We start from the raw sequence: 27,808 nt of genomic DNA on the forward strand, positions 1-27,808 counted from the left end.
GATACTTTTTTTTAGGAGCATCAAAATTATATTTTAATCTTCATAAGCTGTATTAGCCCCATTTTAAAGGTTAAAAATGACTCCTTTGGTCTTAACGGTTGCAGACCTCGAGTCGAGTTCGTTGATCGAGGCCACTTTTTGGACAGTGCGAGTGAACTGAAGGATCATGCAAACTCAACACAGATATGCAGCCGAGCCTGGACTCAAACAGGTGTGTGTGAGGTGTGTGTGCTCACCACTGCATCTGTGTGGCGTCTTCCCTCTGAGAGTCTCAAGTCTTAGAAAATATGAACACTCGATCCAATATTGTTATACTACAGTGCCATCTGGCGGCCAGTCTGTGATACTGCACAGTATTTCTGAATTCCTAAACCTGTCTTGCAACATTTTTTATACTTTTCAGTTTCACTCCAAATTCTGTTTAGTCTAACACTCTTGTTTGTAAACAGGCATGTATCTGATCTGGTTTGGATCTTACTTTTCAAAGAGGACTGCAGTGAAAGTATCCATTTCCTCTTCAGGCCAGTGAGAGTGAGCTGCCGACACCAATCCTCCAACCTGTCGAGACATGAAGAGGGATTTTCCACCCTCTGCCTCTTCAATTGAAAACCTGCTTCTTTGCAGGTTCAGGCCACATTTAGTTGGCTTGAAAGTTTCCATTCGTGTCATCTCCCCTCCTGCGGCGGTCCTCTGACAGCTTTTCAAATAAAATCCAGTCGGGGGCCGTAACAATCAGATGAAAGTCCATGTGAATGTGTTTAGAGATTGTGTGATATATGCTGACCTGAGAATGATATCTATTGCTGTAATTCCTCCTGCTCAATGAGGCTAATTACATGCTGACAGCCCATAATGTCCAGGATAATTAATGGCTATCTGTCATTTTCATTGGGGCTTCCTTAGCTGGCAAGAGCTCCGAGCCGCTTTAACTGCAAAAATGACCTTCCTTTTCCATTTAAAATCAATGCCTCTCTGTAATTTCAGGCTCGGTTTGGTTCAGAACTGCAATAACCTGCACTGCTTCATTCTGCCTCTGAGGGTTATGATGAGTTCAGCTATAAGACTTTGAGCAGATTGAATATCTGAGTTACTACCTGAAAATAAGGACTTTTTCTTTCCAATTAAATAAAATACCTTGTACTATTAACAGGAAGGTTATCCTGAGGCCCATAAGCAAAATTTTGCATGAAATTAAGGGAACATCTTGAATCTCTTGGGTACAATTTATTTGTTTTCAAATACAACTTCAAAAGTACATACAATTTTTAAAAAAGATACACAAATGGTGAATCATATCAACTGTTCACAGAGCTGCTTGGTGATGTGATGAGCACCGTCACGTCACAGTGAGCATGTCCCCGGTTTGAGTCCAGGTTTGGAAGCTTTGAACTGATTTTCTGCTATCAGGGAACTTTATGGAATGACTAAGTGGAAGGGACATCCTAATGTTTTCGACATCCATATTGCTAGATGTGTAAGATGTCCATCACATCACATATGCTTTATCTGTCAATGTTGAATTGAAAACTGAATTTGGTATTGTCATGATGGCCTTATGAAACAAAATATAGTATTTCAACAATAAAATTCAAGGTGGTTCAGCACATCAGTGGTCACTTCCACCCAAGACAATTAATGTTAATTTTTAGACCGCAGTTCATCTCATATCACCTGAATGGAACTTTTCTTGCAATTGCACAGATCATACTTGATGAACCTGGCTATAGAGATCAAGCTTCAAGCTGTTTACTCCAGCTAAACCCTCGTCACACTTAATTAACACTATAAATAAGCTAGATGTTAGAAAATTTGTGTATTACAAACTCAATGCTATAACTCATCAAGTGCAAGTTATCAGGGAAAAACAAATGATTACTGTCCACTACTATTACTACTGTACTGTCTTCCCAGTTAAAGCAAGACAGTTTGCATTTACAACACCAAGGTCTTGAAGGGAAACATCCTCAAATCCTAATCCAAACTGCTGATATATGTTTCCCAGTTAAAATGTCAAAATGGCCAGAAACTCCCTCCAAAGCAGGATTTCAATGAGAGTAGTACTGACAGAGGTCAGCCGACAGAGGGCGCAGGTCTGCAGGATTTTTGTACCTGCATGGATTGCTGTAATTTGCCAGATTTACTTAATTTATTTAGAATATCTAACAGCGTGTGTCCCTTCTCCCACAGAGCACACGTGGATAGTGCAGACTGCGTGTGTGTCAGTGTTTGGTGTCACTGTGTGTGAGTGTGTGTGTAGGTGTGTGTGAGCAGGTCAATGAAGCGACGCTGCTGTCCACGCTCAATGACGTGCTGTATTCATGTGCCCTCGTACAAACTAGATTCGTATCTCTTCAACAGTTCAGCAAAATAATTATTGTCTTTAAAAGCAAGAGCCATAATTTTCCTGATCTAAATCAAAAATTATGATCAGAGGTTGCAGGGAATGAGGGTAAATGTAGATTATGGAGTATATTTGATTCAAAGCATGGTTTCTCCAGTCCATTATAGATCAAACACTCCCACAGTTAATACATCATGTTTTTACACAATGGGAAGACACTGGAGAGCCCCAAGGAAGAATGTGCAGACACCACACTGAACACAGACCCCGACTGTCCTCCTGATGCTGCAAAGTATGTATGCTAATCACTACAACACAGCACACCACAAAGTGAAATACAAGGCCGAACTGGGACACAAAATGATCAATTTTTCTTACGTGTGCCAATTTGTCTGCTTTGCTTTTTACAATTTATACAGACGCACAAAAGGAGCATCACATATACATGTGACATATAATTACAATAGAACAGTGACATTCAGTTTGTCATATTTTGTATGCTTGTGCCCCGGAATTCAGATTTCCGAACGCCTTGAATAGCCTTGAACGCAGCACAGCACAGCGGCAGCAGGCGGAGGTATCAGCAGCCACAGCACCACCACCACCTCCACCAGCAGCGACCAGGCAGCCACACGCAGCGGCTGCAGCCACTCTTTCCGTACTCAGGCCAACACACCGGGAAGGTCGTGAGAGCTGACATTTCCTTCTCACAGGTGAGCACACCTTGTCTCGGAAGGACGCGGTACCCGCCGTCGGGGTCGACACGTCGGCTTCAGTTGGCCGCCGGTGGAAGCGCCTCCTGCCGCAGTAACATGTGGGGATGCTGCGGCGTCGTCACCCGACGTTTCCCCTTAACATTTATATCACATTTTCACGACATTTCCCTCCAGGTTGTATCGTGTAGCCGTGCGTCTAAGACATTTTTTCCCCTTACTTTGGACAAGAGAAACGGCTACGAATGAAAACCATCGCGGAACTCCCTTTCTCCCCATGACCGCTGTAAAGAGAAATAATTATAACTTAGCGGAATGCTAGCCTAAATGTTAGCGACACGTTTATCTCCTGTTTGTTTGAAGAAATGCTGGCCAGTGGAGGGTCTGGCAGTCAAATATTAAAAGTTACGACCTCACTATTTTTAGAGATGTTTTCATGTGTTATGTAACGTTATTGCTTTTTATTAATATGTTCAATGCTGCAAGTTGATACCGCTGATCCGCTCTAAGACTTTCCAGAAGTTTCTCCGAATCTGATCGGTGTGTTGTTTCACAAGCTGCTACGTATCTTACCCCCCACAGCCATTATTAGCCTGTTGTTTCTACCCTTCCAAAAACTAAAAACATTTTCAACAGATCTTCAAGAAACAGAAACTATATTTTAACGATGTGAGAGAGAAAGTAAACAACCAGTATATCACATGCATCTTAGTTCCCATTTACAAAATTATTTGTGTACAAAGAAGTTAAACACTTGAATCAATTGTTTTGTAATTCATTCTTCTGCTTAGCTTATCAAATATTTCATCACATTTAATAGTAATGCCCTGAATTACATTTTTCTGTTATTTTTCTTTTAGGTCAGTATCTTCTGTTGCTGATGTTTTTATGATATAGAGGCTTATATCCCATAATAATATAAAAGTGAATATTTCTGTTCTCATTTTTCATTTTCTTGGGCTCTAATGACATCCAATCAGTAAATAATGAAAAGATGACAGGAACAACAAAGTAACTCACAATAAATGGTAACTGTTTGTGTCCTTCAGCTGCAGAAGAATCATGAAATGTGGGCCAGTCAGTTGACTTTTTTTTTTAAATTCCTAAATAGTGTTACTTAATATTCACTGATCAAACTAACTTATTATGAATGAAATGGTTGACTGATTTGTTAGGAAAAGAGATGAATCACACGTCAAAAAGTTACAGGATATTCAAATAAAAGCTTTCAGAGGTTTTACTCAGTACACCTTCATGGTACTTACCTGCCCCCTCTGTTTGACAGGGAAGATGATGTGTGTGCTCTGTAAATGCTGCTTTGCTGATGTTCAAATGGGTCAAGGGCACTTAAAATCATTTGGTGAAGCTTCGCTGAAATTGATTTTCCATGTAGCTTTGCAGCCTGGTTAGATTGGTAGTTTTCGAAGGGTGCAGGGATGAGCCCTGTTCTTGCTGATATTGCACACTTCCAGCTCTCATGTTGTCATGGTCTCATCTTTTTTAGCTGAAGACTGGACTTTTTGATGATTTTATTGAACTATAGAATGTTATTTTTGACTGTGTTTATGACTTAAAGGGGACATGAAAGCTTAAATCTACACCTGCTAGTTAGATTTTTTCTTTTAGGTCTTTGTATGTAGTTTGCTGCAGTTGCAACAGTTTAATCATTTTTCTTCACGATTATACCATGACTCTTTATGCTGACTTATGGTCCTACCAATATGTTCATGATCTGAACTTAAGTTTTATAGTTTGATTGATAGCTGTTTGCCTTGAAAACTCTAAGTCGTGTTATCTTGTCAGCGCCTTGACATCAAAAGCGGTTACTGCTTTGTTTTATATTTTGTGTTTGCACCACTCCTATTGAGGATGTGGAGCGTACTGAATGTCTTGTTTTGTGATTAATGAGCTGACTTGTAGTGTGTGGTTCAGTATACATATACATTTGTTTACATAATACAGACGGCTCTACACTCCTGCTGGCTTGTGCTCGGTGTCCCTTTCTGCAGCTCTCTTGGTAGGATTTGGACTTTGTCATGTTTCCAAACTATCAAAAAGAGTACATCAAAATCACATCTCGTATATGGGAACGTGATCAATAGTTTCCTTGTCCAACAAGACAACACTCACAGTTGTTCTTCAGAAATAAGATGGTAAATCAGATGATAAGGGCTCACAATGCATTTCCAGTGATCTGAACCGCAGATCGCATCGGTGCGAGCTTGTGATCATGTGCACGTGTTTAAAAGCACAAACACATCTCTCCTATTTTGAGTTGAGGAGCAGGCCTGTTGTGTTGAGTGGCCCCTTCTCTCTCTCTCTCTCTCTCTCTCTCTCTCTCTCTCTCTCTCTCTCTCTCTCGCTCTCTCTCGCTCTCTCTCGCTCTGCTCTGCTCTGCTCTGCTCTGCTCTGTCAGCTGTGATTTGTCTTCAGTCCTGGGTTGGTCCAGCCTTTTTCTTTCTGTCCACTGTTTTTGTCTTGTCTGTGCCACCTTGTCAGTTGTGTTTGAGTGCACTTGGATGCCGACATCTTTTGATTACAATCACCCAAAGTTATTTTTCTAATTTTCCAGTCCTTGTTATTTTTTGAGGAGCGTGTCATTTTGAAACCTGAATGGTGTCTAATCGGGGATTTTAATCAACAGATAAAAACCCTGTGCAGCTCTGCAGATAATGAACGTTCAATACTTTACAATACTTCTATGATAAGTTCATAGTGGCCTTTATTATTGTATAAAATATATGAGAAGTTAGAGACTTATTGGGCTTAGTGTAGACCACTACTTGATGATTTTGTAAAACACTGCCTATCGCACACTGACTCCAAAATAATTGATTGACGTTTTATCCATGAGCCATGTGTTTGTAATATGTGATCTCTCGGATAAACTCCAGATTTGTTTGTGCTGGGTTGGTGGTAACTACAGTGTTAGTGAGAAAAATGTGGCTATAGCACTATAAAAAAAAGGAAAGAATTTAAAGAGAATTTATGTAAGAATGTATTTATTAAAAAATAATGGCATCGAACCTTCTTGAAATTGGATTTTAAAAAAAAGTGTCATCAATAATTCCATGTAAACTCTGTGCTGAAATCTTTGGTTTCATGTTTTCAAATCTGCTTAATTCAAACCTCTTCATCAATCTGGAAGAAGCCAACAGAGGATTGGTATTTATGTTCTGTTGCCGTATTTCCCCAAATGATCAATTATTCACACTCTTTGCCTAAATGGAATGTTTTTAAAGTTGCAGACGCGCAAAAACCACATAAAAATTGTGGTGATGGTCTAAATGATTACTTCTGAACCCCATCGCCGAACATCTTCACATCTCTTTTCATTTAGGTTTTATTTAAGCTTCTTGTGCTTTGGCAGTGCATAAATTCGACTGTTAATCTCACTCATCTACTGTTACACAACATCACTCCTTCAAGGGAAATCTTATTCAGCATGTCAGTGCAGGGCAGCAGAGGAAAAAAGAAGCTTCTTGAACAGATGTTGTTGTAATCTCTTTGATGCTCAGCCTGGCTGAAAGTGTGTGCTGCACAAACTTGGTTTATTTTTCTTTCTGAGATGATGTTCGATGAAAAAGAAGTGGCGTAACATGAACCAGTGATATTGATTTCTCTGATCCTGGAGGTATTTGGCCTGATCACTGGTGTAGAATAAGAATCTCTGCCCTGAGGGGGAAGTCGAATTGATGACTTGTTACATTTATATGAGCTTGAGTTTTGACATCAAGGTCAGGTTAGAGTAACCCACTAAAGTCAGAGAATTACTTGGCTCAGCACTTCTGTTCTTCCGCCATGCTGCCAGTGCCTACATCCCAAAAGTCCCAGTCATAGGATTTTAGCTGCAAAGACCCATAACTACAAATATCACATTAACTGTCTGAGTCAGCCGATTGTTTTAAGCTAAAAACTTATTTAACTATCCATATATCTTCTGTACTGCTTTATGTAAGTTAGGGTTGAGATTGGCACTGATCCCAGCTGACTATAGCTGAGGGATACAGCAATCCATCACAGGGCAAACACACAGTGACATAATTACACACACACTCGAGAACAATATAGGTCATTAATTAACCTATATGCTGTCAGTGCTATATACTAATATACCATTGCAATACTTTTAGTTGCTGTTCAGCTGTCAAAGTATCAGTCATTATAAATTACGACTAAAATATCTTTTCCTCATTCTTTTAGTAATCTGTGCAATTCATCTATCTGTAGCTTTGGTAAATATGTCAAACAGACTTTAAAAGCTCAAATGTGTAAACAGTTTCTGAACAAAACTCTACAAATGCACTCATTCATTAATTCATATATATTTTCTAAATAATCAGATGTGTCCACTGAATTTAAAATGTAGACACCATGGTTTTCTTTGTTGCATCTGTGCCAAATAGGCCTTTTGTGTTATACCTGTGCAGGAGCTCTGTGGCATAAATGTTTGTGAACCTTGAATTCAACATCTATTTTAATTTCTTCTTAAACCTCGTGAAAAGGTGTCTTTCAGTTGAATTCTGTTTGCATCTTCACAGAAAACCAGACTGCGTTCTTTCAAAGAGACTTGTTAACATTTCTAACCACCAGCTCTACTTGGCTGATGCATTATTGGATTGGGTGACCTACATCTGTTCTGCTCTCTAAGGCATTGTTCACGCTGAGCAGAGCAGCGATCCATCTGACCGAGGTGAGCCGAGCCACGCCACCACAAGGCACAAATCTGCACGCACACAAACACTCCGCACAAAACCACGACTCACGTTTTCAGCCAGTGTCCATTAGTTCCTGACTGCTGCGGGGAAGTGGTTTCTCTGCGGAGTGGGTCAGTAATGGTGGAAGTGAGGAGGATAAAAGAGGATACGTGATGAGTCAGGATAGTGGGCCGTTTTTTGAAAAAATGGAAAATGACGGCTTTCTGGGTCATGTCTTATATTTAGATTGCGTTCTATTTTAGGATGCAGAGCAGAAAGAAGAACATTGTAACTTTTAGGTTAGAAGGGTTTTTAAACAGTGGGTGGGGAATATGACGATAAAATGTCAGTGGGAGGTTTGGACGCACTGTCTCACTCAGGCATCTGAAAGAGAGGAGGTTTGTGTCTGTGCCATGTCCCAAACCAGGAACCACTCACTGGCACTGCCTTGTGCCAAATACCCCCAACCCCCTGCATAGCGCATGCACGCACACACACACACACACACAAACAAACACAATCTAACTGCAAAGGCCACAGGTTATAAATAGCAAACAAACAGAACACAGCGGACCCCGGGAGTGCTCACTGGGTTTGTTTATCATTTAGTGGAGTTAAAATATTGCGCAATCAGGAAAAGATCTTTGTTTATTCTGCATTTTTACCTCCTGAGTCACACGTCTGCTGACATATAGATATCGACCTGGCTGTCTGAGTTGTTTACATCTTTATGTCAAGAAGGCATGTTTGTGTTTCAGTCAATATTTGGTTTCTTGTATTTTGTCGAAAGTTTTGAAAGTTTTCTTGTGAACTCAGTGATTTGAATACAACCCAGGAGAAGTGACAAGTGGTATGTTTTGGCATTTTCTAAAGAAACATGGTTAACCACTTGGCTAACCACTTTATTGTTCTGATTTTCTACAAATCAAACCCTGTTCTTCCTGTCATGCTCAGTTTGACTGAAAACAAACTAGCAGAGAGGGAAGCCTAAAGGGAGAAAAACCTGGATATTATTTATGAAGTTAGTCAAAAGAGAGTCTAAATAAAGACATGAAGCTGAAGCTTGCTGAAGACATGATACTAAGTGTTTTGCTCAATATTTTTAGAGTGTCTTGACCTGTTATTAACTAACTGTTGAGGGGCAGAGTAGCTTTGGTGCTATGGATTAGTTTAAAGGTTGCTGTTGGGTCGGCCATCAGTAACCTGATCATTGCTTATCCAATGGAAAAAAAATCCTCATGTAAACTCTTTCATCATATAGATAACCCATTCAGTTTACTTTAAGATTGGAGGAGGTGAACCTTGTTCATCATCCGATCAGAATCCAAGTAAGATTACTGATCAATATTGGAGCTTTATGCACATGTCAAACACAGCAGGAGACCGAACTGCTTTCGGAATTATTTTCTCGTCCTGGCCGTCCTCTTAAACAGTGGAATGTTTTCCTTTAGTGTTGCAAGTTTCAGAAGAAACACATGAAGCTTTATTGGTCGAGCTAACAGATTCGTCTTCGGTGCTGCCGGGCTTCTGGGTAGCTCTGGATGTGGGATCATGTGCAAATGTCACAGTGCAAGAGTTTGATCCACTCACTTAATTATCTGATTTTCTTGGTGTCTATAAACCTGTACAACATTAATCTGACAGTTTGATTTCTCAATCGGAAGGAATTCAATTCAGATTGAAGCATAACCACAGAAATTTGACTCAAGTCTGCGCATCTAATAAACTATATTAAAATACTTTCCATAAGTAACTGCTTTGGTTTTAAATTGCCAGTATATTTTTGTCTGCATCTGTCAATGACTGTCATCATAATCTCAGGCTTTATGGTTTGTTAGTCACACTTTCTTGGAGTTTTGAAACGGTTATGTTCACCTATCAGACTCATCAATCAGCCAAACTGACGTGATGCAAAGAAACAAAATGTCACAATCCTCTTTCTCTCATTTTTATTTTTCTATTGGGCATCAACAGCGTCATTAAGCAACGTGCTTCATAACTTATATGGTGATCTGCCACTTGGAACTGTTAGTTGCTCGTTTTAAAGATGTGGGAGTTTGAGAATGTTTTTGAGAGGTTTGACCACTTTATCAGTTTTCAGTTTATCATAATCTTATCTTATTTAACTATATTTGTTTACATCAGAAGTGAAATTCTGAACAGTGTTTGGTTTATAACTTGAGGAAGATGATTTATTTTCCCAACTTCTTCCAAGTTATTCTATGTGTCAGATTACATTAGGACATTGCTAAATGTAATACTTTATTATTGATTGTGTTCTGACGCTTTTATTCCAGACCTGTTGTGTCTTGTCTTGTAGTTTCGTAACTCCATCATCAGGTCATGTTACACGAAATGCTTCATCTATGATGCTAAATCCAAGCTTTAAAAGAGCACGTTTTCTCTTTTAGCCCCGGGGTGAGGGATGATCACCCAGTTATTATGTAATTTTACTTGGCTCGTATTAGCTGAGCTTAGCTCTTCCCACCAATTCTATTTTGGTGCAGTTGATTACATTGTTGGGTATTTCCACCATTTTTAATGCCATTGCCCCCTCCCCTCCCCTCTTCAATGAACCCCTCCGTAGTGTGGAAAGGAGGTGTCGTTGTCATTGCACGTGGCCGCGTTCTGTGCTGGGCTTTATCTCTTGCAGCTTACATGTCTTAACAGAACTTTACTTTTTCCAGGGGCCACGCGAGGGACCCTCAGAAGAGGCAGCACCGGCAGACAGACAGACACACACACAAAGACAGAGCCATGCTGGAATACTACCAGACGTTAGGAGTCCGGCAAGATGCGACGCAAGACGACATCAAAAAGGCGTAAGTGCCCTGAAGTGTTTTCTGCTCTGTTTACCCCTCACGTTGTCAAGCGTTGGCCACTCTGCGGTTGTAATAGTATAATTATATCCCCCTTTGGCAGTGAAAACTGACACAAGGACAGAGAGCAGAGGGGGACTGCAATGCATGAAGTTTCCACTCTTCTTCCTGTAACCTTGCTGCCTTCACATACCTTCCCTCTTCACTCACCCAGCGGGACTTACAGCCACCCACCATTTCTAGTTAATCAGGCTTCTTCACTGCTTTGTCATTCGCAAAGCTTGTTTTGACCTGTGAAGAGGTTACTCTCAATTCAAAAGTGTCATACTTGAACTGAGAACACAAATTGATCTGTGAGAAGATGCAGCTTATCGTCGGCCAGTTACACTAAAGTACGCTCATGGGAAATCCACTCTTTCAAAACATGTACCGCCTTATGGTATTGCTGCTAAAGAAAGGGAATGGGCTCTATGCACAACTTCACCACTTCCTGAACTTCAGGAGGCTCCTTGTTTCCTGTCTTTCATGATAGGACGAGCTGATTAATCCAGGTGTCCCTGACCTCTGTAACCACAACAGTAATGGTCAGACACACCTGCATTAATCAGCTCATCCTATCATGAAAGACAGTGAACAAGGAGCGTCCTGAAGTTCAGGAAGTGGTTGAGTTGTGCAGAGTCCATTACTTAATAAAGTGCAGTTTCCTTTTTCTGGTTGGATCTGAAGTAACCAAGTGTAACCACAACCAGAAAACCATTGTGCAATGTATTTTAAAAAAATAGTGACAATTGGTCCAAAAAACATTGCATGGGAATTGTTGGTTAGATCTGAATTAGCATGAACCGTGTGACCAGTTCTGTCTCTGTTAATGGATTTTCATCAGAAAATGCATCAACATCTCTTTCCCACTCAGGATGACTTAAAATGGTTTCATGCTCAAACAACAGGCTAAATTTCCCTTTAAAATAATTTGTCCAATACTTTTGTGCAACATCAAAAGTTGTGAAACATCTAAGAGCATGTTGAATAAAATCATTTCAACCATGTGATGATTATTGTCATTATTTTTCTGCCTCACAAAAGCGCTGACATAGCCAAAGACTCGTTTGTCTTGTCTGTCGGCTGACTTGGGTATTCAATTACACCCAAAAGCTCACACGTTGATACTGAGCTTGGAGATCTTTGCAGCGAGCGTTCAGAGAGGAGCTGTTCCTGCTGTTGCAGTTTGCTTTAGTGACCTTACATGTTTCAGACTACAAAGACTGGCATGTTGCACAGCTATCGGCCTTGTTGCATTGTGCGACTTACTGTGGCGAGCTGACCTGTGTGCAGCTTTAGGCAGCAAGATAATGTCACAGATTACAACAGACATGTTGACTACAAAGCCCATTCTCTAAACGCCTGTAAGGGCTCCATCCCTGGATTGTGCATGGCTGTTTTTCTCCCCCCCTGGCCCTTGACTTGTCCAGTATTATTCTGCCGCTTGCTGCTGGGCTTGAACGCAAACAGCTGATGCAGCGTAAGCGGCCGCGTGAGGCCGACGCCGCTCGTCAGCGCAGGTCAGGCTGGCCTTGTTGGGCTGTGTGTCCGTGTATTTGGCGTAGTCATGGTTGCGCCCTAAAAAAAGACCAGTATGTGGATATGTGCTTCTGATGGGAGGTGTTTGTTACTCATAAGGACTATTGACACCAAACTGTTCCAGGGACTTTCTAATTGTAACCATCTCCTTGAGAGGTCCTCCTGAACTACAAGGTTCGAAGATAGAGGTGTACATTTTTCGTCCTAAAGATCCACCGTCCAGCATCTTTTAACACACCGTGGTTTTAGATGATCCCAGAGGAAGTGATGAGATCTCCTGTTGTAGCTTAAATGTGGCGTCTGTGGACAGCTGTTGTTACAATCGTATGACTCCTGAGACTGAAAGTGTCACTCCACTGCACAAAGTGACTGCTGCTTCGAGCTACACGTTTTTTTATTACTGAGGAGTTCATATGAACTTTCTGAGTTGGGCTAGAAGTTTATACAACTGGATGCATTCACTTTTAAACCCAGTAATTTCTTATATTCATGTGCCACTTTACTCCGTCCACCACAGGGAAAGAAAGGGAGTAAGAAATGAGCTACCACCGAGCCAAAGCTAAAAAGATCCCTGCAAATAGAATTCTGTGAGCCGAACAGGTTCTTGGTTTCTTTCAGTGCAAACATACGGTGCAAAGGTCACGACCCCCCAACTTCTAGGAACTACAGGACAGCTCCTTTGGCCTGGAAATGTTCCCATTGAGAACTGTGACCTCTCACCTCTCTAAATATACTGTGTTATGTGTCTAATGGAAGTGTGTGATTTTCTTTCTGTCTCAGCTACAGAAAACTGGCTTTGAGGTGGCATCCGGACAAGAACCCAGACAACAAGGAGGAAGCAGAGAAAAAGTTCAAGGAGCTGTCAGAGGCATATGAAGTGCTCTCAGATGGTAACAAACAGATCTTTCTCTCAGTTGCTTTTATTGTTTTATTGTTTTATTCCATTGTTAATGAAAATGAATTTGCTTTTATTGTTTTATTATACACACGTCATTGCACGTTCAGGTTTCATCTTTTAATATGAAAAACAGCTCTTAGTAGCAGAAATCATTGTATTGATGAATAGATCCCCCACAACTGGAATATTTTTATGTCTGTGCCAGTGTTTATATCCTGGACTGACTTAAGGTTTTTCATGTTTGTTTCCTTCGGGGACAGAATGAGGACAGTGGAATATTTCACTTTGGCATGTGTGAAGCATTGTACCAGCCACAGCTTTGTGCCACACACTCACATGCTGAGTTAGCGTTTGCAAGTATTTACATGACACAGTGTCGGGCTTGTTTGGCTGGACTGTGTAGGTCTCTGAGTGTCACGCCAACATCCTCAGTGGTGAGCAGACTGTGACTCTTCCTTATTCACTCCCAGTGAGGCTCATTGTGTTGGGATTAGTGTGGTTTTGTTCAGGTTTGTACTCATTTGAGTCGTATAGGGAACCCGAATGTCTTTTTGATGTAGCGATTTATTTCGGGGTATATCAGGACAAGGCTTGTGCATTATTGCCCAAGTACAAGTAAGTTATGGCTGGAATGTGTTCTTCCTCTTAAGAAAAAAAAAAATGAAACCGTTATCATTTTTCTATCTTGAATTTTTGTGAAATGACTCTTTTCTTAAATGACTGTGTGTTCCAGAAAAAAAGAGGAATATTTATGACCGATATGGCAAAGAAGGCCTCTCAGGAGGAGGGGGAGGAGGAGGAGGAGGTAAGGAGACGACTTTAAAAATCACACAGCTTTTCTGTTTTTTGCTGCAAGAAAACTCAGTGAATCAAATATCAAGTCTATGAAGTCAGAATGACGAGGATTAAAATAAGATTTTAGTCCTCTGATCTGCTGAAGTACAACCAGGTTGTATTGTTATGGATACGACTTGTAGTGTTGTCGCTGATAAAGGCAGGGATTATAAAAAAGAAAGCAAAGTTTATTGATCTTCCGGAAATTACTTCTCCACGTGAGCTTTTGTTTCTTTCTTTCTTTCTCTCCCCTGTAATGAATCACAGGAGGCTATTACGACCACTTCGGCGGAGGCAGTTTCACATTCCGTAATCCCGAGGACGTTTTCAGGGAATTCTTTGGTGGCAGAGATCCTTTTGCAGATTTTTTTGGTAGGTCTCTCGTCTCATTGGTGAGATATGCCGTCGCGTGTTGCCTGCATGCAAAAGCCATTCTCAGCTTCTCCATTTCAGTGTATAAAATATGCACACGGTCTGAAAATGCACAAAAACGTAAAGAACAGTTTACTTTTCTACTTTCTAAATCCATTTGTCGTGTGTTTAGTCTGGCCTGCTCATTAGCCGAGAGGCCCCACTGTGTAGGAATATGGAAGGTGAAGAGCTGGACTCAGGAGGTCTGCTGTAAAGCTCGGCGCTAATACCCCACAGGCGCGACACGCTGCTCACCTCAGGAGGCGCTCTGCCTCCAAATGTCACATGGAGGAGAACACCGCTGGCTGTCGGCTCCATGACGCAGCCGTGCTGTTGACAGGGGTTCAAACCTTTTATTTGGGGAACTTTCTTTTTGCATAATGCCTTTCATCAGTTCTGTAGCAATGGTGTAATAATAGAAAAAATATTTTGGTGCATGAAAAGTGCTTCAGCCAACATCTAGAGTGAGGAAAGGTTCATATATATACGGTAAGGAGGAAGACTTAAGGAAATGTACAAAAAAAGTGAACATTTTGATGCTGATTCAGCCATTTTGGGTAATTAAAAGGAGAAAGATAAGTAACTGTATGAAGGACGTGTCTGCCGCTGTTTCTGTTCTCTGAGCTGATAACTTTAAACAGAACCTCTAACGTAACGTGTGAATGAGGAATGTGTGTCGGCTCTAAACCTGCTTTGCCGTTATCTTTTTCACTTTCAGACACTGTGGTTACCAGCTTCCCTGTCGCAGCTTTCACATTCAATAAGCTCATCTTTGTCGTCCAATCCCCCTCTTGTCTGTTTTATTTGGTAATATCTTTGGCAGCGAATCTCTGTCTGTCTCCACTTTTCCTGCTTGAAATGCTGTGATGGACACACAAAGGGATTATGTTGTCGGTGTGGTCGTGTCTTATCTGTTTGGGTTTCAAGACAGGATGTTTGGAAGCTGCACGACAAGACAATAAAACTCGAAATGAAACTGAAGCACAGAATAAACCACCACCACTGTATAAAGAGGGATTCTTAGTCTCAGAGCCGATCCTCTGCTGATGTGACGGTGTCTTTTGGTGCTGAACAGCGTTGGTAGCCGTGTCAGACGTATTTCACTAATACAGGTTTAATGCCTGTCCCGGGCCGTCTGGGTTCAGCGAAAGGCTGATTGGAAGGCATGTGCAGTTCACCCCGTGTAGCTCTAAATATGGAGCTCAGACGCAGGCGGAGGATGGATTTGAGCGTCTGCATCACTCAACTGGAATGCTTTCAAAAATAGCTTCCGTATTAAAACAAAAGCAGATGTAATAACGTGTGTGTGTGTGTGTCAGTGACACACACACACACACTGAAAATCCTCAATCTAATTTGGTGACTTGTTAAGTTCGGCGATTACAGATAGGAAACGGTACTTGGAACTGTTTTCATGGCGTGAGTGGAACATTTGGGAGCATGGAATATTGTTGCGTTTATTAACGTGAAGGAGACAAAGGGCTGGAGCTCAGCTGCTGCCGACGACTCTTTTCAGTAAACAGCGAGAGTAAAAAAGAAAAGGCGGAACCATGAAGCTGTCAGCACCACTGAGCGGAAGACTAAAGTTCAGCTTCTATTTTGACTGGGGGGCAACCTTATTCAAGCGTGATTGGCATGCAACTGAATACATCAAGTCATCCGTCTCGTCCTGTTTGTGTCAGCAGGATATAAAAGGGATTTCTCCGAAACAAACACTTCAGTTTTACTGAAAAACCGGTGGTCGAGGGAGCAGATACTTGGTGAAATCTGTGGGAGTGCGTGGCAGCTGGTGCGGTGGATCTGTCACTCGGCCACCTCAGAGCCTCCAGGGGAGGGGAGGAGGGGGGGGCTTTGGGGGTCACACAGCGACGAGGGCCGAGCGGTCTTCCAAGAACAGCAACTCTCAAATGAGCATGCGAAGAAACGAATTTGAAGCTGACATCAGCGGACTGTTTTACACTCTGGAGCGACAGCAGGAGTCCAGCCGAATACCGGAGCTCCTCCACACACTGCTTCACACACTGCTACGCTTGTGTTTCTCATCTGGACCCAGTAGCTGACAAACTTATCAATAAACTGACTAATTAATGTTATGATGTTATCCTGCATCAAACTTCAGGTTCCCCCAGATTTTTGCAAAAAAACAATTTTCTAACTCAAACAAATTTTGCTTGACCATAAAATGAACAAATATTTAATTTTCAAAGTTCATATATGAAATGTCCCATGTGTCTTATTGCAAACCAAAGGGAAATGAATGGAACCAAACGGGCCGTGTTGTCATTTTAGCAGCTGAACCAGCTGAACCAGTTCCCATAATGAGTGTTCTTTAGTAATATCGCAGCTCTTTTTGCTCCGTCTGGTGGAAATGTATCAAGATTTACGGCTCAGTTGAAGTATTTTAACAGTGTTGCTCAGCACTTCCACTCTTCTGCCTCCTCCTTTGCCCTTTGTCTCCCTGACAGCTTTGTTAGAGCTCAGTCGTCTCCTCCAAGGTCTCCGTCTAGCTAAATGGACTGTAACACACTTAACTGCGTTTGCAGGAGGGTTTTATTTTGAGCCTCCTGTCAGAGGGAAGGAAGCGAAGCCGAGCTTGAAGGAACAGTCTTCCTTTATCTGGCCCTTTCTTACCATGCGACTCAGATTGGCGGAACACAATTAGTGCCGTGTCCACCGGGGCTCTAAGGATGTTAAGAAGTCGCTGGTGCGCCGTCATTTCAGGGTTACGATTGCTTTAGAAATGATTAACTGCTTCTGGCAGCCACTATCGGTTTCTCTCTCCTGTCAGGTACGTCCCTCTTTCAGAAGCAGCCATCGATGTTGGCAAAAGCAAAACCTAAAATCTCGCTGCAGACTTCCTGCCCATCCAATGAGGAGAAAACCTGAAGAAGCAGAATTAGAAAACACGTTTTCTCTAAGTGGAAGTAGGACGTTGTCTCTTGTTAAATGTGAGACCTGACAGAGCTGTAATTCCCTTTGCAGCGGACGACCCCTTCGAGGATGTCTTCATGGGCGGCCGCAGTCGTCAGAGGGGGCCGAGCCGGAGCAGGATGGGGGGCTCGCTCTTCGGTTTCGGTAGCTTTCCAGCATTTGGATCCAGTCTCTCAGGTTTTGATTCAGGTTGGTACATCTCTAGTGTGTGCAAGTGGATGCAGAGACTTTGCAAGAGCAGAAAGATGTGTCGAGCAGAGTTCATTCTGGACAGGAATGTCTGGAGAAGAAGCTGTGAGAACTTCCCAAACCTCGCAGAATAATCATTTCTCTATTCTTTCTGAGAGTCCACACCTTCTGGATATGAACATTTTTACCAACAGTTTTCCGTTCATCAATCCTTCTTGAACTCTTTGACAGGTTTTAACACATTTGGAGATATGGGCGGAGGAGGATTCACCTCCTTCTCGTCTTTCGGCGGCGGCGGCAGCGGCGGCGGAGGAGGAGGAATGGGCAACTTCAAATCCGTGTCGACCTCCACCAAATTCATCAACGGCAGAAAAATCACCACAAAACGGTACCTGAAACCGTGGAGGAATCCTCCACGCCAGTACGGCTGCTGGAATCGGAGCGACTGCTAATGAGCCTCCCCTCTCTTTCTGCCTCCGTCAGGATTGTGGAGAACGGCCAGGAGCGGGTGGAGGTGGTGGAGGACGGCCAGTTAAAGTCTCTAACAGTGAATGGTAAGGAGCAGCAGCTAAGACTGGATAACAAGTAGATGTCTTGTCGCCACATTGAATTTTGCCTCCGGGGAAACCCTCCGGCGGTCGGTCTCTCCTCTCTGTCCTCCTGCATCTCGTTCCAAAGAACAATTTCTCTCATTTTAGCTTAGCTGTGACGGAGGCCAGAGACATTCTCTCAGTATTTGTATACTTGTATTTATTCCATTATGTTTTTTTGGGGGGGACCAACTTTTGCTGGCTTAGTTTTTTTTCTTCTTTTTTTTTTTTCTCCTGTTTTTGCCCAAAGTAAATGAATTGTACTTTTAACTTCTGCTATAAGCACAAAGCTGGGTATGTGCTTCATATTTTGGATCTTCTCTTTAGGGTGAATATTGTGTCTGTTGTAGCAGGATAAGAAGATGCTGTACATTGGACTTCGGCATGTCACGCTCCTTTAGTTTGACTGATTTAACAAGCGAATGAGAAATGCCTGATCATCTCATCCTAAAGTTTTTAACTTGAACTCCACTTCGCTAACCTGTTCCCATGTTCATGCGTGTGTATTAAAGAATGTCATTGATTATTAATAAATTAATGATAACAATGTGCTCTTTTTTTTTTTTAACTTTTGTTTGTGTTTTTGGAAATAACACACCATGTTTGGTTTGTGTATGCATGACTGCTGATTGGAGGAGGCTGCTTTTGTTGGTTTTCACTGTAACTGTATCAGCAAATTAAACTATATAAACCCACAACACCTTACACTGTTACCGGACACACAGGGGGAATTTTTTTCAGTCTTTGTACAAAGAACAGAACAAAGCAGAACCAATAAAAGTGCGGATTTGGTCAATAAACGTGTGGATCCTGGTGGAAGTGCTGCAGCAGTCACCCGGTGTCTGTGTGGTGTTTCTTTTGGCTTCCTGGATCCTCTCACTGTGTGTGTGTGGGGTGTGTGCTCGTGCCTGATCACAGTTTTAAACCCGCTTCACGACAACGGCAATAAAACAGAGAACACAGCGGCTGCTTGGTTTGTACTCTCACTGCCCATCATTCGACTCACGTGTGTGTTTTAACCCACTAACGCCTCGATGAGGGCGGCTCGCTGCAGGGCGCGGTCGCACCGGCTGAAGTCCACCGGGAACGTGTGTGAGGAGCCGCTGAGTTATTCTGTCCTTTATCTCAGAGATCTTGAGAGAAGCACACTCAGTCCTCATCTGAGAAGCACATCTTTCCTCGAACCCCTAGGTGCTTTTTTTCTTCTTTCCTTTTTTCCTGTGGTAGGTGAGCGTTACCTTCCCAAACCAGGTGAGAATGAAAACGCCCTTCTCAAGGATTCCTGCACCCTTCATCATGCTCGTTTCTCTCGCCACCCCTCCCATCTTGAACGCTGGTGAAAGGCTTTAAGCGTGGTGATCATTCACCGTCCTGCGAATACGCCCTGGAACTGAGTCAGCTTTACAGACACGCTCCATTCTGAACTCTTACACATCTCGGACAGAAAAAAAGATCGCAGATTGGTTAGAGACCGTCGGAGTGGGTCGTTTATGTGATTGCGGTTGACTCAGAGGTCACCCTGCACAGAGAGGAGTGTGTGTGTGTGTGTGTGTGTTTCTTGAGGAATGTGCTCGGGGCTAGTTTATTTACACAAGCCCCGCTGCATATTTTGGTGAGAGACACATCAGGAGTGGGGGACTGAGGAGGGAGGGCAGGGTGAGGCCTTCAGAGGCAATACGAGACGCCAGCGGCAGCGGCAGCAGCTCTTGACGGCGGCGAAGGTCAAACGGGTCGCCCGCGTTCCGGTGACACGAAGGACGCCTCGTCTGCCGGCCGACTCGCTCAGTCCCTGCATCTCCCTGCGCAGCTCCGCTGGCTGAAGCTGCGGCTGCGCAGTCCTGTTGCTAGGTGACACTGCAGCTCTGATCCAATCTGTTTCTTACCAAGCCTCAACCCCCTGGAAGCCTCTCGAGCCTGTGAGCGCCAGAGTCTACCTACGCACTGAGAATGCACTTAGAGGAGAGAGGAGTTATTACACATCAATATAATATGACCTGCATGCATAAATGTCTTACTATTAACCATTTTTCTTACTTCACTGGTAAAAGTCATCGAATGAATCTGTAAAAATTAGTTATTACAGAGATGAGCAGAACATGTGCACCTGTGAATGTTGCACGAGCAAGATCTGAGTTTATGGTGCAAGAGCTCCCTCTCCTGGAGGAACAGGTCACTCACTAATGTTCTGATTGCTTTATAATTTGGTAACAGGATCAGAGACTTTCAGCTCAAATAATGTGTTCATCGCTGCATTTTTGTAGAGTTGTTGATACACATTGGCTCTGTGTGACTTAGTCTAAAGACTAATTCACATTCGCACAGCCTTTTCTGTTGCTTATCAAATATTTGATATTTGGAGTAACGTGGACCTCCTTCAGTCAACAGGATTTAAGAGAAACCGTAACTGGCTGCAGCTGAAACTAAGAGTGCTGAACAAGACAAACTGTAAAACTTTCTTTCATTTCAGTGATTACTATATTCATTTCAGTAATTAGTTACTGTAACAAGTTCCTGTCAAAATTAGTGGAATTATCAATGATTGTTCAGTTAAATTGATTTTAATACTGGAGATCCAGGTTTAAGCCCTGCTCTGTTTGAAGATACATCTTATGAAGATTAAAAGCTTTGGCTGTTTCTTCCTAATCTACGACAACATCACATTGAACCAAATGCATAAAAGATATTACAGAACTATAACAGAGGACACATTACTCAGCCCTTTTTCTTTGGAGTTAATAAACATCTCCGAATCAGATTAAGCATGATGATTTATACAGAATCAAAAACAATTATTTGATTAGAATTGTTCAGAATAAATATTCCTCATGTTGGAAACTCCACTTTGTGTTGGAATGAATGAGAATGGCTCTTCTGGATAATTGAACACCTTCAGACAATCCAGTGTGTTTTTTTTGTTTTTTTTTTTGACATGGTGTTATTAGAGATTGATTAATTCTGAAATATTTGATTGCACTGGAAATGTCAGAAGAAAGAAAGTAAAAGTTCAAGTGACAAATGTGTCGCAGATAAACTGAGGTTTTGTAAGGTGGTGTGGTTGTTTGCAAAGTAGATACTGTACTATTTATGGAATCAGTTTGCACATCTTCAAAGGGCTTAAAATGTGGCTCTGGAATTTTATAGAAATTTACAATGCAAATATGATGCATCATCTATACTGAAATATTGAGTATCTCAATACGTTCAACAGATTTCATGTTTTTCCTTTTTGTTTGTAACTGGAAGCAACTTATTTTGACAAATCTGTAGGCTTATTTCTTGGACATGTAAAAATAACTGACAAAACAATTAGCTTTAGGCTTCAGTCCAACTGCTGCATCAGGTAATGCAGCACAGCTTTAGGAAATGGAAAAACAAATACATCACAGCTGTGTGCTGCGCTCTGTGGAAGAAAAGAACAAGAAAAGGGCCATGTAGAGGATTGTGCAGAGAAATACATGCTCAGTATGAGAAAGAGCTCTAAAGAATACATGCAATTGGATACATTTCTGTCTCTATGATGAGGACTTTAATCATTTATGAGCACAGTTGGTTCTCAAAGTTGCATTAAAATTTTCTCACCAGTCAGAAACTTCCTAAATAATAACGTGATCTTTTAGCATCGACCTGCATGGGATGGTTTCTAACCTGACACTGAAACGTGTGCATGTGTCCACTAGATGTCACTGTTTGGAAACACATGACTGTCTGACATTATTTGACTGAATGATCATTCTTTAAGCACACAAACCTATAGTATTACAATCATACCTAAACCAAAGAGGACACATGCAGGCCTGGCATCAATACCTGATTATTTTAGTGGGGAAAAAAATCTGATTTAGTGAAATCAAGCATTAAAATATTCAATCTAACTGAGATCACACTTTTTTTGTGTGGATTGTAACAGGATAAAATCAGCTCTTTATTTGTGCAGACGGCCACAGAACAGCTTGTTCAATAAAGTCTGGCCCCTCGTCCCCTCCATCCGTCTCCTCCAATATGACACAGCACTGTGATTTCCTGTCCCCGAGTTTTTTTTTTCTTTTTTTTTTTTTTCATGTTGTGAAAGATGGCTTCCTGTTGGCTGGATGCAGCATCCGGTTTTAATCTCCCTCTGCCTCTCCCTCTCCCTCCGCCGCCTCGTCCTCTTGACAGCTTAGCGCCAAACCTCAGCTCGGCTCAGAGCCACCGGCCACTTTATGAGCGATGGCAAAGATAAGCTGCCAGTTTCTCTCTGGCCGTGTCTGAACAAGGACGCCGGCTGTATCTGTGTGTGCTCAGCAGAGTCTCATCAGCACCGCAGCAGATGTCTTGAACCCGGGGAAGGTGGACTGTTGAAAATAATCTGGTCCACAGTTGTAGTTGTCATGTCGGGTTAGCCTCTCTCTGAGCAGTGATTTATTTGGGGTTTTCTGGTCGACAAGCAAAGCTTCCAACCTGCTTCAAGCCTGCCACACGTAGCGTTTAAGTCCAAGTGTGTACAGGTGTTAACCCGTGTGTGTGTGTGTGTGTTCTACATTATTGTGTTGACCAGAGTTTCAACCATTTTCTATATATTGCTGAGCTAAGGTCAAAGCTATGGTGGCCCAGAAAGGACAAAACCAAACACAACAGCAAAAAGCCACAACTGAAGTGTGCAGCCGTGGGACGAACAGGCTTTGTTTCCCGGGGACAATGTTTTCTGACGGACTATTTTGATTACAGGAGACTTTGATGAAACTTAAGTAAAACGTTGTTGTAATATATTTTCAGAAATCCGCATTAGCAGCGTTAGTCACTGTGCTGAAATTGTCATCATGTTATCTGTGTGCTCATGGTTTGGGTCTGCTTTGGTTCCGTCAGAAAATATTGTCCCCTGGAAACAAAGCCTGTTCCTCCGACTGCTGAGAAGTTCCGTTCTGGCCTTTGTGTTTGCATTGTGGTCTTTTGCTGTTATTCTGTCCAGTATTGCTACATATAATACAATAATAATTAAAAAAAAATCAGCTTTTATTCTAATGAAAAGAAGTAGATTAAAATATTGTTAAACAACCTGAAATCGTCAGACTAATGTTGACTAAAACCTGTTGCTTCCTCAGACGACAGGATCTCTGCTGCATTCGTGTCTTTACCACCTCACCATCGTATGACTTTAATGCTCAGGTGATTTCAGCGGCTCGCTCTCGCTGCAGCATCTCTCCACAACCTGATGCTAAGTTCAGTGTCGCGTCATGTCCGATAATCCTACTAAAGCAGCTATTCTAACCCGTCAAGGGGCATTCATGAGTTTGATCATTTAAAGTTGGTGTTAAAAAAGACTCTAAGCGTTGTGGCTTTTACCATGTAGACACAGGATTGTTCGGCCTGGAGGAAAATGACCCTCAAGACAACCGCTGCACACGGAAGCATCCAGCAACTCAAATCAAGTCTCTGATCCAGAAAATAAAAGGCTGCCTGGATGAGCATTAAGAAATCTCATTATCATCACTGCGCCTTGATATTGTTTTTCTGCTGAACGATTAACTGCTGATGGATTATGGAACTTGATAGCAGGAGTCTTATCGCCCAGGTAACTGGACCTGTAATAGATGCAAATATTGATCGTGGGGAGTAAAAGAGGCTGGAACAAAGCACAACAACCTTGAAGTCACAAGCATTTTGTCTTAATCCAGCCATCTAACTTCACCTGATAGGATCACAGAATGAATGCAGGTTAGGATTAGTTTTTTTTTTTTTTCCCCTCCCCATCCCTTCCCCCTCCTGCTGCAGCCCTGAAAATACAACCACCAATTGTCCTGTTGGCCTGGAGGTCCGCAGGGAGCTGGTTTCTCCTTGTGGGGTCAGCGCTGCGAGTTAAAAGGGAGCTCTGTTTAAGAAAGTTGACTTTCAGTCTCTTGAAGCACAAATGCTCAAATCTGAGGAACGCATCTAAGAAAAGTAAGTTTTGAGTTGAGAGAGTGTAAATTATCTGAAATAGACTTTTTTTTCTTTCTTAAGAATAAGAAACTTTTGCGAAATTACTCAAGATTTCAAGCTTAACCCAATCAGAAAGCGCCGGTGACAAAGGAACCGGGCCGGGGTCAAAACGGGTGACCTGCTGTAATAAGACGCCCGTTCAAAGAAAATTAAAATCAAGTGATGTCTTTGTTGGAGTCGTCTTTGATTGCCTCAAACCCCTCGAGCTCCACCTGAAAGACTCTAAAGCTCTCCAGCTAGAAACACATCTGAGTCACACAGGAGACCAGGAGGCAGCGCTGACGATGGCGTGCTCGTGCAGGAGGCGGCGTTCGCTCTGCAGACTCCTGACGCGCTCCTGACCGGACACTTCCGGGGATTTTTTTTTTTCTTCTTTTTTTTTTTTTTAAAAATCCTGCTGCAGTTCCTCCACTAAATGGGACCAGGTTGAGCACGACGAGCATCTGGCCTCCTTTCTTCTCCTCGCCGCTGCCTTAATTACACAACACAATGGCGATGAGATCTGCCTGTAATCTCCCGGCATAATAAGCCCCCCCCCCCACCCCCCACCCCGCCCCAGCCCGGCCCTCACCCCCCGCCCACACCCTGCCCGCCACTAATTCAATATAAATGTAAATTACCTCGAGAAAAGAATAACCAAATCTCATTTTATTTACATGACTAATCACAATAAAGTCGGGGAGATGAAATATGAATGAAATATATGTTTGGCTTTTGAAACGCGGGGTGCAGGTCTGTGCAGCCCGAGGCCGTCTTTGAACCTCTTTGCTTTATATCATCTTTGTTGTTTCTTCCCGGTTACATCAATATACCTTTTGGACTCATGCTCAACTTGCCGTAATAGATGTGTGTATCTATTTTTTCCTGTCTGATTGTCTCCACACTGCCAAGGGCATCAGGAGGCAATATGTTTTCCTTTCAGCTGCCTTTTTTCTTCTTTTTTTTTTTTTTTCCACCAAACATCTCATGTCAAAAGGCTTAAATTCACAGAGGCTACATGGAAGGGGGCAAAAAAAAAAAGAAAAAAAAAGAAAAAAAAGTGTTTATTTGAGCACCTCAGGCGATCCATCCAGACAGAGCGAATGTGAGGTGTGACTCATTCCCACTCTGGTCTGCCTGCACCCCGCAGACATCGCCGGCGAAGAACCCCTGGAGGAGGAGTTCCGTCGCCGCCGACAGAACGCTCTGCCCGGCTTCGGCCTGCACCAGCGCTACCTGAGGAGCTCGGCTCAGAACCCCGCCGAGGAAGAGGAGGAGCTGGGCCTGCAGAGCCTAACGAGAGGTCCGCCCACCCGCCACCACCGGGCTGATTAATTACCAGCAGGCAGATTTCCCCCCCCCCCCCCCCACTTTAAAGAGTAGAGTGCTAATAAGCGCAGCTAATGGTCTGCTTTTGTGTCTGACGGCCGCACAAAGCGCGGCGACAAAGAGCGGCGTGTTTGATTGGCAGATGTAAACACAGAGGACAGAGATGTTCATTAGGCAGCTCTGTTCTACGTCGCCGTAACGACCAGAGGTCACCGTCCGCCCTCTGTTTTCCGTCGCGGGGTCGGGAAGTCAGGCACAAAAGCCAAGCAATTATCTGCAGCACACAGTCTCTGAGCACTTTGTAATAGCCGCTTTCTTAGTTAAGGAGGGAACCTTTAATTTCGCCGGGCAAAGCTTCGACCGGGCGGCAAACAAAAGGCCCTAATTCTGGTTCTGAGATAATGATACAAACTAGTCAAATATGTGCCCTCAGAGAGGGGAGTGCTTTTAAATTAGCGCCGCTTAGTGACCTCAAGAGGTTGGAAATATGAGCAAAGAGTGACGCCGCGCTCTCACATAGTCACCCCTAACTTTAGAAACACCTGCGGATGTCTTTCTGTTTGATCGTTAATTTAAATAAATAAATAAAAAAAACTCTCACATCAGTGTTGAACAGACATCATGAAGGGGATATTTCGGTGGCTAGTTTTTCATTATTTTGCTCTTTTCATCCAATTTAGAGACTCTTGCTTCCGCAGCATAAACTCCTCAGTGCACCATGTTGATACCTTTGTGTTTTTCGATTAGTCAGTCTGAATAACAGTGCCGTTTCTTTTCTTGGAGCCGGTTTTAACCAGACTCTACTGTACCCTGGTTTCTTTTTCTTTCTTTTTTTTCCTGTTTCTGACTTCAGTTTGTTGCCTTGTTGACATGCACGTCATGTCTGCACAGTGCATGCAAACACACCAAGAGTTTTGGGGGTTTAGAAAGCGCGCGCTGCCTTTTAAGCGAAGCGAAATCATGTCAGCCACCTCAGATCAATCATCCAACTTTTAATACAGAGGAAAACAGCTCTTAATGGCTGACAAACAAGGCTAAAGAGCATGGTGTTAAATTAGACTCGCTGAATTAGTGCCTCCTGATTGAAGTCGGGATCGACCGCCCAGTGAAAAGAGTCATTGATATTTTAAAACCATACAGTCTAAAGCACAGAACTAACTTATACTTTCCAAAAAATCCCAGCTTTTCTATCTACGTTTCTTTCCAAAAACGAATTCTCTTTGAGTCATTATTATGCGATTTGTAAATTGGTGAATTAAATCAAAAGGCTGTTCTGGACAGTGTAATTAAATTCATTTAAAATGCCACTAGAAACAAGCACTTTCCGCTTTTTTAAACAGCACTTTCACTTGTAATTGAGTAAAATTCAATCAATGTAACAGCAGTTGTACTTGGAACTCATTTCCAATATTCTTTTCACTTCTGTTCCAGAGACTGACGAGAAACAGCCTGTTTTTTTTGTTTTTTTTTTCTCGAAAGGGAAATTAGTGGAGAACATTAAAAACTGCATAGTGAAAAGTTTCTCCTTATCAAAACTGCTCCAACATGAATAAATCAAAACACAGTGATTTCACACTATGATACTAACGACTGCTTTTCTTTTGAAGGACACTTGGACACCAAGAGGAAGAAACTGTGGCTAAAGGAAGCCGAGTCCAAAAAGAAACGAGCTCCTCGGCTTTACAACCGGTTCGGTGGACTTGGTACCTTTTTTTAAAATCACGCAGGAGAGCCAGTGATCACATGTGGCATTAGTTCCTCTTCGCTTTGGCCCCACGGCCTCGCCGCTGCTCCGTCATCTCCCCCCTGTAATCGGCCCGCAGAACGAAAACACAGCTCCCGCCTGCTTCTGAGGGCCAAACGGAGATCTCGCTCCCAGAGACGCAGCTCACCTGCTGTTATTGCTGTATTTATGGTGGAAGGGCTCTGTGCATGTACAGCCAGCATTCACAACTTCAAATTAATCCCTCATTGGACTTCTCTACTTCTCACAGCGTGCTTTGAAAGAGTATTCTTGTGTTTGAAAGGCGGAGTTATCGCGGCAGCCTTGTTTCCAATAAACGCGAAAAACGCTGCAGCATGTGAGAATACGCGAAGGCCGAACCATTCACTGAATTCTCCTTTCACGCCGCACAAGGAGGTAGACGCAGGAGCGGGGAATGTGAGAGTAAAACGATACACGGTCGCACAAGAGATTCATTCATCAACATGTTTTTTTTTCTTTCTTTTTTTTTTGCTCGCTCCTACATGAATTCTTAATAACCTCCTCTGTTGTTTCACCTCGACTTCCAACAGGTGAAAAGTTGCTTTCACCTCTACTCCGAGCCATCCTCAGCTTCTTTTGCCGCAGGGCTCTTTGTATCGAGTAGTTTCAGCAACACATTAACTTCATCGGGTGTTTTTCTTTTTTGTAAACGATTGAAACAAAACGTCGCTTTTCGTTTGTCTGGTTTGTCCTTGACAGATTGTTGTCATGATGAGTGGGAGTGAAAATGAGGAAATGTTCATTTTTTATGGACTCTTACTATTAAATACTCAAAGAAA

General features: G+C 42.5%; 1 protein-coding gene across 4 annotated transcripts; it reads left to right on the forward strand.

The window, feature by feature from the left end:
* Positions 1 to 2,899: 2,899 nt before the first annotated feature.
* On the forward strand, positions 2,900 to 27,808 carry dnajb6b (DnaJ heat shock protein family (Hsp40) member B6b). 4 transcript variants are annotated; one of them, XM_030099430.1, is made up of 10 exons: positions 2,900 to 3,054; positions 10,439 to 10,573; positions 12,929 to 13,038; positions 13,780 to 13,851; positions 14,148 to 14,252; positions 17,277 to 17,411; positions 17,643 to 17,799; positions 17,895 to 17,965; positions 25,086 to 25,238; positions 26,872 to 27,808. In XM_030099430.1, exons 2-10 carry the CDS (start codon positions 10,509 to 10,511, stop codon positions 26,979 to 26,981), a joined length of 978 nt encoding a protein of 325 aa, XP_029955290.1. In that variant the 5' UTR covers positions 2,900 to 3,054; positions 10,439 to 10,508; the 3' UTR covers positions 26,982 to 27,808. The 4 variants fall into 4 exon arrangements, with proteins under 4 accessions (XP_029955290.1, XP_029955288.1, XP_029955289.1 ...); XM_030099428.1 differs by having other exon boundaries at positions 2,901 to 3,054; positions 17,274 to 17,411; XM_030099429.1 differs by having other exon boundaries at positions 2,901 to 3,054; positions 14,151 to 14,252; positions 17,274 to 17,411.

This window comes from Salarias fasciatus, chromosome 9, assembly GCF_902148845.1.
Source record: "Salarias fasciatus chromosome 9, fSalaFa1.1, whole genome shotgun sequence".
NCBI lineage: Eukaryota > Metazoa > Chordata > Actinopteri > Blenniiformes > Blenniidae > Salarias > Salarias fasciatus.